The sequence below is a fragment of the Serinus canaria genome, chromosome 15, assembly GCF_022539315.1.
Source record: "Serinus canaria isolate serCan28SL12 chromosome 15, serCan2020, whole genome shotgun sequence".
Taxonomy (NCBI): domain Eukaryota; kingdom Metazoa; phylum Chordata; class Aves; order Passeriformes; family Fringillidae; genus Serinus; species Serinus canaria.
In genome coordinates, this window is record NC_066329.1 from 11,586,064 (window position 1) to 11,598,836 (window position 12,773).

At 44.2% G+C, this 12,773-nt stretch overlaps 1 protein-coding gene across 11 annotated transcripts in view; it reads right to left on the reverse strand.

The window, feature by feature from the left end:
* PITPNM2 (phosphatidylinositol transfer protein membrane associated 2) overlaps positions 1-12,773 on the reverse strand; it is a 125,276-nt gene that overhangs the window by 45,691 nt on the left and 66,812 nt on the right. For all 11 annotated transcript variants that reach the window (XM_050980759.1, XM_050980764.1, XM_050980763.1 and 8 more), the window contains 2 exons: positions 2,600-2,814; positions 1,266-1,387 (listed from right to left, as the gene is read on the reverse strand). In XM_050980759.1, coding sequence (XP_050836716.1) covers positions 1,266-1,387; positions 2,600-2,814 — 337 coding nt within the window. The remainder of the gene's footprint in view (positions 1-1,265; positions 1,388-2,599; positions 2,815-12,773) is intronic.

The window sequence follows — 12,773 nt, forward strand, 5'->3', positions numbered from 1 at the left end:
CATTTTTCACGAGTTATTTCTGTTTTAGTAAGTACCAGAAGCATTACAGCAATTTAGTTTCTTTTTACTTACACTTAAACAACTGATATTTAAATTGTTTCTACACTGCTGCTGGGCAGCGATCAGCTCTGCCAGAGGAACGAGCACACACAGTTCCAGCAAACAGAGGCTTTGCTCCAAAGAGATGTTTTTGCCCACAGTAACTGCAGATCCACAGCCCTCTGGCAGCTCTGCACACTCTGTCTTTCCAGCTCCACACAGAAATGTGTGTTTCTGTTGCACATTCCACCTTCCAGCTTTTCTAATATCACTCAGTGCTGCAGCTGTCTCAGCCAAGACAGTTAAACACACCTGCCCTGCTAGGGAACAGACATTGCCAATGAACATCTCATCTCTGGGCCCATCAGAGGAGGGGACTGGGAACTCCTCATCTGCTATTGTTAGACCAGATGTACTGTGGAAAGCAGGAAGTTTAACTCAAGTCCTAATTAACAATCCAACAATGGAGAAGGGGAAGCTGCAGCAGGAGTGGAGTGAATTAACATATTTTAAAGACCTGCAACCTCCAGAGCTCAGCAGAAGCATCTGAAGTTTGGACTGAAGGGCAGGATCACACTTCCCAGAAGTGACAGCTCTGTGACACCTCTCAGTGCAGTGCTGGGACTCGAGCCTGCTCAGCAGTGAAAGCCTGGTCAGCCAGCCCCAGCAATGAGAACAGCTGAAGTGAAGTACAAAAGTACTTTTTTGAAATACTTTTGCCTTTTCTCATTAATTCCTTACATTAACTCAATCTTCTAAAGACAGCTGAGAAGTGAGTGTTAACCTACATGAGGGCAGGACTAAAAGGAGAGGGAACAAAAATTAAATGCAACTTCATGCTTCAAAAGTGCAGACAGGAATCATTTTCATATACATGAAGGAGCCACACAAATAAACAGCAATATTTTCACAATTATACAGCTATTTTTTCCTCTTCTATGGTTATTTCTACTTATTACCCCCAAATTCATTAGATGTCTTACTCCTCTTGGGAGCTGCATAAATAAGATGGAAAAGCATCAGCTTAAATTTACAGATGGGGGATTCAAATTATTTCCATGGGATTTACATCAAACCTAGAAGAGAATTCTGGTATCCTTACCCTACTTGATGTAATCCTACCTGCAGTGACAGTGACAGGGATGCAGGTGTGTGTTTAGGGAGGATGGACAGACAGATGGACACACCAAGAAAAAAGGGAAAAGTAGAGGAAAAAGGCTATTTACCTAAAATGGTTTGTCTTTTTTCTGCAGCAGAAAGGTTGAACACGTTGTTATGGTCTCCTGGGTCAGTTTTGTAGTAGGTCTCAATATCAATAGAGAACTTCTCCACAAAAGGACACGTGTACCTGGGAGGCAGAACAACACAGCTTAGAGTAAATCAACCTCAAATCCCAGGCAGCCTTCACTCATGTTTTCCTTCAGATATGCTTAAAATACCAACTAGAGATTGTTCTTGAATAGCTTCTTAAGATAGAAGCTCACCAGTTTTCAGCAAGGAGATAAATTCTGGGCCCACTATATTAAAAAGTTGTGACATGGATACCCAGGAAATGCACCTGTGCAAGGAGAAAAGCAAAGCTCCTGCCTGGAACCTATGGCAGAATAAAATATGAAGCAGTTCTGTGCAGCACAGGTTTCCTGGCCAACTGATTGACTCATAGGCATTTCAAGAGAAGAGATAAAAACTGACTGGAAGTGAACTTTAATCACTTAAAAGTCAGGCAGCTCCATTATATTCAGTCACTGGCAACAGCCCATATGCACACACAGACTCCCCACCTTCCCAGGAATAATGTTACTTGCAGAGACCAATTAAAACAGAACCAGAAGATTTTTCCAAATTTTTCATAAAAATCAAAATACCCATTAAAGCCTTTTTATTGTGCAAGATGTCAGGAAAATCAGATTTGTAAATGTGAAAAAGAGCAAATGCTCTAAAATGGAGTAACTGGCACAAAGGTTCTATTTTTCCAGGGTATGTGAAGCCCTCCCTGACAAAATCAGATGAAACAAGGAGGTCCCAGAGGGCTCCACAGAGCCTCTGGCTCTCTTCCCTCCTCAGGGTGAAAACCACAGGATGTAGGTTTGTTATTTTCTAGGTAAATGACAGACAGTTCTCACAAAAGAAGTGCTGTGATTATTTATTTATTTATTAAGAAAAGGAAAGAAAAAGCCCCTGTACAAATGCATCCTGTCTTCCCTGACAGGATTCAGCATGACATCTGTCCCAGCACCGTGCACATTTATAACTTCCCTGAGCTTGCAGAGATCTGCAATGTTAAGCAGATACAAGGCTAAATAAAAACTATTCACGATTGCCCAAGCTTTGACAGACAAAACAGCTCCACATTTTACAGCAAGGAGCCACAAATCCTCAGGCAGGTGTGCAGTCAGCCCAGGCAAACTCCTGAGACCAAGCAACTGCACAGGAATTTTAGGACTTGACCCCAGTTGCTCTGAAGGATATTACTGGAGAGGGAAATGCCACTGCCAGAGAGTGACACCAAACCCTGTCTTTAACACAGGGGCACAGCTGTGGGCACTGTGGCCAGTTTTACCTTGTCCTTGTGTAAGGATAAGCATTCCAGGACTCCTCCTCGACGCGCAGAGCTGCCTTGGGCAGGATGGAGCGGAACCAGCTGGGGATGTGCATGCCAATGTGGTAAACCTTGTGAGTGTACTGCCCACTGCCCCCCGGGCCATCCACGTAGGGCCTGTTCTCCAGGATCTCCACTCCACTGCCTTCCCCACATGTCTCCTCTCTGCTCTTTTTCTGAAAGGGAAAATAGATCACAAACGCATCACAAAAATGTTCATTTTCCTGGGCATGGTACAAGGACCTGACTCTCAAAGCACCTGGACACTGGGGGTGGTTTCTAGAACTCCTTTTGAGCACAGCAGAGCTCCAGCAGCACCCCAGCACTAAGATTATCAAACCTAGAGATTACCAAGGCAAAATTTAGAGCCTCATCTAGCCAACATAGAGATTTGATTTATTCAGGACCCCATGCCAATTTCCACTTGGATGTTCAGCTTGAATGGAGCTGTAATGACACCTCAACTCCTGTTCCTGGAGCACCCCAACCCTTGGCTCCAGCTCTCAACCACCCAACAGCACAAAACCCTTTTGCATCAGCAGCCAAGGGGAGTCTGTCCAAGCTGGCCCAGCCCCGTGGTGATGTCACACAGGCTTCTGGTGCAGCAGCACCTCAGGCTGGACACCAGGAAGAGTTTCTTCACTGGAAGAAACTCAGGCATTGGAGCCACCACCCCTGGAGATGCTCAAGAAACGACTGCACGTGGCACTCAGTGCTCTGGTTGAGTTGAGAAGCTGGGAATTGGTCACAGCTTGGACTGGATGATCTCAGAGGTCCTTTCCAACCTCAATGATTCCGTGATCACAGTGATAAAAATCATTCTGTGACCTACACCCACAGGATTTGGGGGTTTGTTGCATGTGATGTGGCCCAGCAGAAGCTCTCCAAGAACAGCTTGGAGACTTTGCTCTGCTAATTAAGATATTTTGAAGAAACAGCCCAAGTTTGCCAGAACGATCACCGCACCCCCTGGCAGCCTCCGCATTTTGGCTTATTTGTAGGACTGTCCTTCAGAGAAAACCTGGCAAAAATTCCCTCAATAAAAAAATACTAATTTCAGTGCTTCTAAGATGAGCTAGAGACAAACCAAATATTTATTAATTTCTCATACATTTCAGCAGATTGGATGATGTATAACCTTCATCATTCCCAAACAACAGATTCATTCTGTTAGCATTTTGAGATTATTGTTTGTATTTGAGAGCATTTTGAGAAGACAGTACTTTGGAAATTAAGGGGGCAAAAAAGGAATTTTATACCAAGAATCAACTGTGAAATGTAACACAATAACAACTCCTCATTTTTGGCATACAAACAATTCAAAGGATAACATGGGTTAACAGAAAATTATTAATAAGATGCAAGAGATCAACTTCTTATCTTTTGAGGACAGGATGTTAAGCCAACAGAACTGCTTAGAAGTAAACAGCCCTGTTTATGAAGACCTCTCAAGTGATTTTAAATTTAAACAGCCATAACTGACAAACCTAAATAACTGACAATTTTAAATAATCATTTTTTGCCTGCCCCACAAACTGCAATAGAAAAAAAAAAATAGAAAAGCAGAAAAGTATTTTTTACAGTTTATTCTAACACTCAGCTGGCAGTTCATTAAAGCACGCATCCTCTTCTAACAAACTACTGTCTTTCAGTTCTTATATAAGCACTGACCAAGTCCTGTACAAATATTTATGACAATAACATTAAATAATCTTGATGACCCCAAAATCTGCTTAATTCAAAGGTCTCAGAAAAGGCAGTAACCCAGCCAGCACAGTGGAAGTGTCAGGCAGAATAACTGCAAAGCATCTGCTCTGAACAGTTGATAGAAATTATAGAGATATAGAGTTTTATTATATGGCAGAAGCACATGGAAATCATAAGCAGAGGGAAGATGAGTTTTCTTCATGCCAGGTTATTCAAAACTCCCTTCTAGACTGCACAGTCACAGCAATTCCAGGCAATTCTGCAAACCCTCATCTGGGACCAAAACCCACTGTGGGGTTTTCCTCACTAACACTAATTCCCCATTTCACTTTTCCCAGTTCAGCTGGTTTGAACAAAAACTTCTCTGCATGGAGATGAGCTGCCTGATTCTCACCCTACAGCTGGAACCCTGAAGAACCCACAACACTGGCCAATTTTTGCTGTACATGAATAATTCCATCAGCAGCTTCTCCACACAACCTGGAACTCTGATGGTAGGAGAGGCAAGGGTGACACAGTGTCATTGTCCCAGCTCAGTGGGAGGGAGGGAGAAAGGAAAGGGAGGAAAGGGAGGAAAGGAAGGAAAGGAAGGAAAAAACCAAGACTGAGACTCTCTGTGAAAGTCAGTTCACATCCCACTTCTGAATTGTGGTTATTTTATTCACTGCTGTGCAGCCACAGCAGACTGCAAACCCTATTCTGGGAGCAGGGTGTGCTTCCTCCTCCAGCCTTTCCAGAGGACCAACTCCAGCCCACAGCCTTTGTCACCCAGTTACAAACCCTAAGCAAGTTTTGGCCCTTCACATCCCTCCTACTTGTCACTTATCTACGTAAGATATGACGAGGACAGCAAGACCATTTTCTCAGATAAATGTGAAATAAGAGCTGTAGCTCTGCTGACAGAAAAAAAAGAATCCCAAGATTATATCCCAAACTATCTTTAGAGCCAGGACTTTTGAGTCAGGCCAAATTTATACTCATAACACAGTACACTGCTGGGAAGGATAGTATGATCAAAGAGAAACTCCCCAGGATAAACCCACACAAAGCTGCTTCCCAGCCCTCCAGGCTCTCACACTTAGCAGTTGGCTTGTTGAGAAGACAACGAGCTGCAGTGAAGGAAGGAAGGGCCAAGAGTCAGGAGAGATGGTGAACAGTGCAGTTACTGACCAGTCAGAAAGAGAAAACATGTTTCTCATATAATAAAAATAAAGACTTTAGCCACATGCACTTGAGAGACCAGGGTGGTACTCTGGGCATAAGTGGTGCTGTGAAAGTGAAGCACTTGTGGGAGTGAAGAGCAATTTGCTCTGCAGCCATGCAGCCTCTTCATGCCTACTGTGCCTCAGCTACAGCCTGGAGAGGGCTTGTCACAAGGAAGTGGTCTGTAAACAGCAATTAAAAAAACCCTCAATTAGGAAAACATTTGGCTTTGAGAAGTGTGTGGCAGGCCCTCTCCAAGGAATATCTGCTGGAGGTGCTGATGTGCAGGCACTTGAGGGTCAGTCTCAGAGGTTTCAGCCTCAGAGAGAAGTAGAGACTTTATTTAGCAGATTACCTGGGTCACTGCTACTCACAACTGACACAGCATCCTCACCCTCTATAAATACCTGAGGAACAGTCCCCACCAAAAATCAGAGAGTAGCTGACAGCCTCTGTGTGCAGGTTATCTAACCCACAAGCCCAGTAAACCATCTTACATTGTATTACAAGAGGAAATCCAGTCATCCCTTTCCAAGTCCCTCTCTCCTGCTGATGACACTCCATGTTCCCCACAGCCCCATCAATAGCTTTTCAGGACAGATGGTGACACAGATCCCTTCTAGCTAAAGTAATAGCATTAAATTACTCATAACAGGGACCCAGAGAAGCAGATGCACCATGATTAGCAAGAATGCCAGTTACTTAAAGGCTTCTATTAAAATAAATCTCTTGGCACAGCAGCATAGCATGGGACACAGCACATGACCTCAGCACAACAATCACAGATGAATAATTCCCATGAATATCACTTAACCACTGGGCCAGCCTAACCCCATTTATCATCTGTCCTCAACAGCAGACAAACAGCTGTAAACAGAGCCTTCCACAGGCAGGTTCATCAGTTCTCAGATCTTCCATCTCCTTTCCCAGTTAGAAATGTGTCTCCCAACCACAGCAAAGCTTTGGTCCAGAAAATGACCTGGCCCAGTGAACAGAAGCAGGTGACTCAATGCAATGTGTTTGGTTTTCTAGTGGAACACAGCTCCACAAAGGAATGATGGTTGATGGCAACAGAAACCTTCACAGCCCAAGGAGTCTCAGCACAGCTCAAGGAACAGCATTCCCAGAACAGGAATGCATAATGCTGGATCAAACAGGTAAGGATGTGGCTTATTGGATCAGCTGGAGAAATACACAAGTCAGGCTGTGGAAATTAAGATTGCCTTGTCTAATTCTTTTGGGGAATTAGAAGAAAAACAGCCCCATCATCCAACTCAGAACACCAAGAAGAATATTAATCTAATCCAGAGTCCTTCTGGTGCTCCTGCCCTGGAATCCAGCCCAGGTTGCTCACAGGCTCAGGTCTAGAAGCAGAGAGTCTCTGCACAGCCAACAGCAGCACTGCAAACAGCTCAGCTGGTTTAGCTTCTCCTGAAGCTGCCTGTTTTTACTGTAACTGCTTTGAGCTCCTGCAGAGAACAGTCAGGACAGGGTAGGCTGCATGCTGATAATGGGTGATCTAGGCATGTTCTAGCTTTCCAAAATAGATTATAACTACACTCTCACCTTGTTTACCACTGATTATTGTTACAGTACAACCTCTCAATCTAAATAAGCGAGACAGTGCTTACAAAAGGTTGGGGTGTTTTAGCTTCCTGATGTGCAGTCACACAGTGCCACAGGACCCACGAGGGTTCTGATTTGAGATTACTCCAATTATGAAGACTGACAGCACCCTGCTTGACAGACCTATCTCCCATGGGTAAGGAAGACACAAATCATTGGAAACAATAACCATAAGATTTTTTGGGGGGTGTTTTTTTCCTCCAGCTCCCATTTGGAAAGGGAGTATTTTGATAGTCTGGACAAAACTCTTCTGGGAGAATGCATTAAAATAACACTGAACTCTCAGGATTTTTTTAGCCCACTTAGACCCAGATAGGGATAGAGAAGTTTCCAGCTGGGTGATGGTTTCAGTTAACAAGGGCTGCAAAGACATCTCTGTAACCACAGTACAAGAACATGACAGCAAATATCCCCAGAGGACCCTGCTAACATATTTGCTCATATTGTTGTAGCAAGGGAGGCTGAGAAAACATTCTCTATGACCAATTACTATTTTTTTATTGTTTTGGATGCTAAGGCTACCACAAACACCAATTAAGTCCCCAGAAACAGACCCTTCCTTTGGGAACCAGAGAAAGCATGAAGTGCCTCACACAATCCATCAGACCACAAAAATGCCTGAAGCTGCTCAGCAAGATGACTCCTGCCACCACTGGAGAGCTCTTAAGACCAGTTTTCACCAACCAGACCTGTTCTGTTCAGTTTTAGAAAGGAAGTGTAAAGGCACCCAAGGTATAAACAAAATTTAGGCTGGGGGAGAGGAATAAACTCTTTGCTCTAAATTTCTTCCATGTGCTAAGGGAAAAATATTCCCAACTATCTCCAGTTGAACATTATTTAGGCTGAGGGATATTTCACAATTGATTTCCCAAAGTGGTGTCTTCTTCCCACCACCAAGAGCCTTCCTTGCTATGCTCCAGCAGCAGCCATCCTCAGTCCCACCTGCAGGCACAGGTACTGAGGAGGTATCAGTGACACTGTGACTGGGACCTTGCATCTTGTAAACTTTAACAGAAAAGCTGGGAGAGGTTATGAGAAAAGCAGCCTGTTTGTCTCAGCCATGTAATTTGGCCTATTGTGGCACTATCAGCAGTCAAACACCCCAAACAAACCAGCACAAAATACAACAGCACATTCCAGTCACAGCTGCCAGAATTAAACAGCACCAAAAACCAGAAAGCCAGTGATGGACACACTGGGAAACACCAAAAGGTGCTGGAAGGAATGCTTGGTTTATTCTGATGGGTTTTCCCAGCACAGGATGCTGCACTGGGGATCATGTCCAGGGAGGGAGTGCCTGCTCGGGGTGTATCCGCTCTGCCTCAGCCGCCTGTGCTGCGAAATGACTCAGCTCTGGCTTCTGTTAACCACTCCTTCACCAGCATTTGAGCTGACATCTAATTCATTACCAGCAATCTGCTTTCACCACCAGTAACCTTCTGCCTGCTGATGCAGTTATCTGATAGCCCAGGCCCCATTCATGGTCACTATTTACTGCAGGTAACCAAAACCTACCTATGAAAACAAAATGCTGGGTTATCCTAAAAGTACCATAGTTTCATACTTTACAGCTTGTTCTTTTCTTTTCTTTATGTGTGTGTCAAAGACCTGAAACACTCAATTAAAATCATATCACCATAACCAGGGCAATACCTGAGCAAAAAGCTTTGTTCCAAGTGAAAGAAGGGAGCAAAAAAGATGGAGCTATTCCACTCTTAGAGAAGCCAAAATTCAGAACTTCTCGTCACATCAAAACCAACATAATTTTATCAGTGCACAATGTTCTAAAAGCAAACAGAAAGTTAAAGGAATTAAATTAAAAATAAAAATCACCCCTACTGTTACTTATGCAGAGAGTGATAAAGTACAACAGCACACACAACTTTGGCTGTCAGAGGCTTTTGTGCCCCGGTAAGAACAGCTGAGTGACCTCACATTAAAGATCACAGAATCAACAAGAGAGCACCATTTTGAAGAAAGAGAAAGTAACTTGAAGACACAGAGCTGCTGGCAGGGCTATATCCAGTATCCACATCTTTGAATCCCCATTTCAGCACCCTAACTGTTTTGTGACAGTGCTCTTTGCTGGAGTAGGGACCTTTATCAAAATATAGCACATCAGTCCTCAAACAGGGAAGCTCCTCTACTGTTTTGCAGGAGTTGAGAGCAATCTTAATTGTTATATTAGAAAGACAATCTTAAAGGTAGGCAGGGGCTTACCTTTAGTAATGGGAACCCTGTTATCCCAGGGATGGTTTTAACAGAACTTTTGAGCCTGCACTTTGTAAGGTCAAATCAGAAACAATCACAGCAAGTTGGACTGGCAATCTCTCAACCACAAAACTGCTCAGGACAGCATGGGACTTGTGAGTTTTGCTCATGTCCCTCAAAGCAAGGCTCACTCTGTCTCATCATGCATGGTAAAGTCAATGGGAAAACAAGTCCAACCACAAGAGGATTCCCCACTCTGCCCATCACACCATTCCTTCCTTTCCAGAAGCTGTGGGCACCACAGGACCCTGGTTTTGTTTACACCATGAGCACCACATTATGCATGCAGGCAACTCTAAACTGCATCCTCTGTTTCCATGGCAACGGGAGGGGCTGCATCAGCAATCCCCCAGTTTGGGCCATCCTCACCCCAGCTTCAGCTGCACTGAATCCTGGCTGGGAACAGCAAACCAGTGATGTCACCAGTAACCATGGTGCCCACAGCTGAGCCTCCCCTGTGCCCTTTGTGCTCTAACATGCATCCTTCACGCGTGACAATTACTTTAATCCAATTAGTGCTGTTAAAAAAAAAAAAAAAACAAAACAAAAAAACCCATGAAGGGCCATGTCAATACTTATTTTGGGAAGTAAGGTTAGTTTGAGTCAACAAGATAACGATCAGAACACGAGGCTTTTCAACAGTACTTTGAGCTTCACTGCTCCCAATACACAGGAATGACCTGAAACCCTGGGGAGAGGGGAAAGAAATCTGTTCCTCATCAACGGCTTCATTAATAAAGGCAAAAGAGCAGCTGTTTTAAACATCCCCCTTGCAGCTCTGATCAATATGCAGTGCTTCATTCCAGCCAGGCACTGCCCTGTCCCCAAACACTGATGTCTCACCAGCTGCACATAGTTCTGATAGCAACCATAAAGTAGTTACCCTCTGCTAGGAACTATAGAGTAGTTACCCTCTGTTTTCCCAATCCAACACTGATCAGCAGCAACTTCCAGGAGGGTTCCCTTTTGGGACCTTCCCAGCTCTGCAGGGAGATGCCACCTGATCACTCCTGCCTGTGGCAGGGATTTTATGGGAGGGAATCTTCCCTCAGGTTTACCAAGCAAGAATTTGGACTGCCAGACAGGCCTGTAACCACCCTCAATGCTGCCTCCAAGGGGACATCCAGCACAGGAGGAGACCAAGAAGGGTCTTTGTGTCAGAGAGAGGCACGTGTAGAGCTGCAGAAGCAAAGCTGGGTGTGCAGGAGGCCCTGAGGAAGGGACCTCTCCCACATTACCTGCACTGCATCTGCAGCACCATCAGCATCAGCACTCCTGGCTGCTTTGCTTGTAATGGAACTCACATTTTTTGTAAAAAAGCCCTAAAAGCTGCAGGCAGGCCAGGCTGTCAGCATCAGGCTCTGGAGCAAGGCAGAGCAGAAACACACACAGCATCACTTTGTACAAGTGTTGTAGGCACTGCATTATTTAGAATCAAGGCTAGATATTAATGAAGCTGCTTGTACAAAAACAGGATATTTTGGGGAAAATCAATTGTGCAGGGTCATAAAAAATTTACAGCATTAAGAGAACCTTTCTCATGGCCACTCATTAATCACTTGCCTTACAAAGATGCCCTGTCATAGTCCTTTAGAGTCAGGGCTGAATGTGCCACAGGCACATGAATTAGGGATCACTTTATTATGGAGATACCTCAAACTTGTTTACCCCACATGCCTCATCTTTCAAAATGTCTACTACACTTCCAGCTCAGTATTTCATCTACCCCAAGTATTTCCTTCCATGTCTTTAAACTGATTTTTCACTGCATTAACTATTCCACAGACACTGTCTGTGAGAATTACTGTCCCTGGTTTAAAGGGAGGCAAAGCAAGTTGCCCATTACTATACTGTGAGTAAGAGACAAAATTTCAACTTGGGCTTCTCTGGATCAAGTCTAATCCTCTGACTACATCCCTTATAATTTAGGAACCCAATGCAATTGTTCACTAACAATGGGCTGTGTGCTAAAATACCACAGAACTGGCTTAAAGAAGTCCCCACAGTCTTCCTAATACTTAATTCATTACTTGCCTTCAGGTATTTGAAAAAGGGAGAACCTAATCCCAGTCAATATTTTTGTCCTTCTTTCATAAGAATAAAAAAAAAAATACAGAAGGAAAAAGGGTTTTTGACAGCCAACAAGTTCAGTAGGATTGGCAGTGCTGTGTCCTGTATTAAAATCAGTGCAAATCTGAAGTTTAAAATTGTTTGTGTTCTAACATGATCTCAGCTTCGTTCACCTTTGTTAAGAGAACGAAAGCACACGAACTGTCAAGGCAACACAAAGTTCACTACCCTAAAATCAACCTTTTTTGGAACATGATATGGAATCCCAGACAATGTAAAAATTCAAGGATAATGACTACAAAACAAGAAAAAAGTAGATGCAGAAAAGGTGTTTGCTCCTTCTGTATGTTTTCCCAAAATGATAACCTGTATGGGCGTCACTGTCACCTGTGCAAATGAGACCCCAAGTGTGGTACCACCCTTGTCCTCAAAACTACACATCTGCAAGTGCCTTACTCCCCTCCTCCAGAAGGATGCAAATCCTCGTGATCACAACGAAAAGGTTATGAAAACCAGAGGAAGAAGAGAGCATACAGAAGCCACAGGTTTTAACACTGCAGCACAGAAATCAAGGGAAAAGCTTCAAACCAGGCTTTGCTTTTAGACTTGCGAGCCTTCCAGGGTCTCTGGAGCTGTCAGCAGCATCACCTGCTTTAAAACTGAAGCATAAATGTCTGTCTGTGCAGATGGCCAAGGCATCTGCACGCAGAACAAAAATAATCAGCCATCCAGTTTTCAGTGTCCAGAGATGAAGGGTTAGTTTGCTTTCCCCCACTCAATCAATCCTTCACCATCTGCTGAGCCTGCTGGCAACTGCCAAGTGGAGCTGAGGGTTTAAGGGACACGGCTTTTGCACCTGGGTATCACAAGAGGGCCTCAAGAATTACCACCAGCACCAAGCAGAGCTTTAAGTCTGTTCTCAAAGGTGCTTCCAGAGCTACATGGAAATGAAGGGGAAAATAGGACAGTGCAGGTGTCTGGAAATTGAGATGATGGACAAACCATGATCCACCAGAAAGGAGGGAAGTGACTCAGGATACTCCATCAGCAGTCAGGACAGGAGTGTACAGCACACTGCAGATGCTTGGAACACGCTTTGATTTTTCAGGAAGGCAATAAATGCAAAGCCCTGGAGGACGGTAGAGGAGAGACTCATGTTAAAACATGAGAGAAGCCCTCAGTTCCCAGGATTCTGCCTGAGTTCAGCAGGCAGTGTTGAGCAGATGGGTGATCTTCCATGCAGTGCCTCAAACAGGGC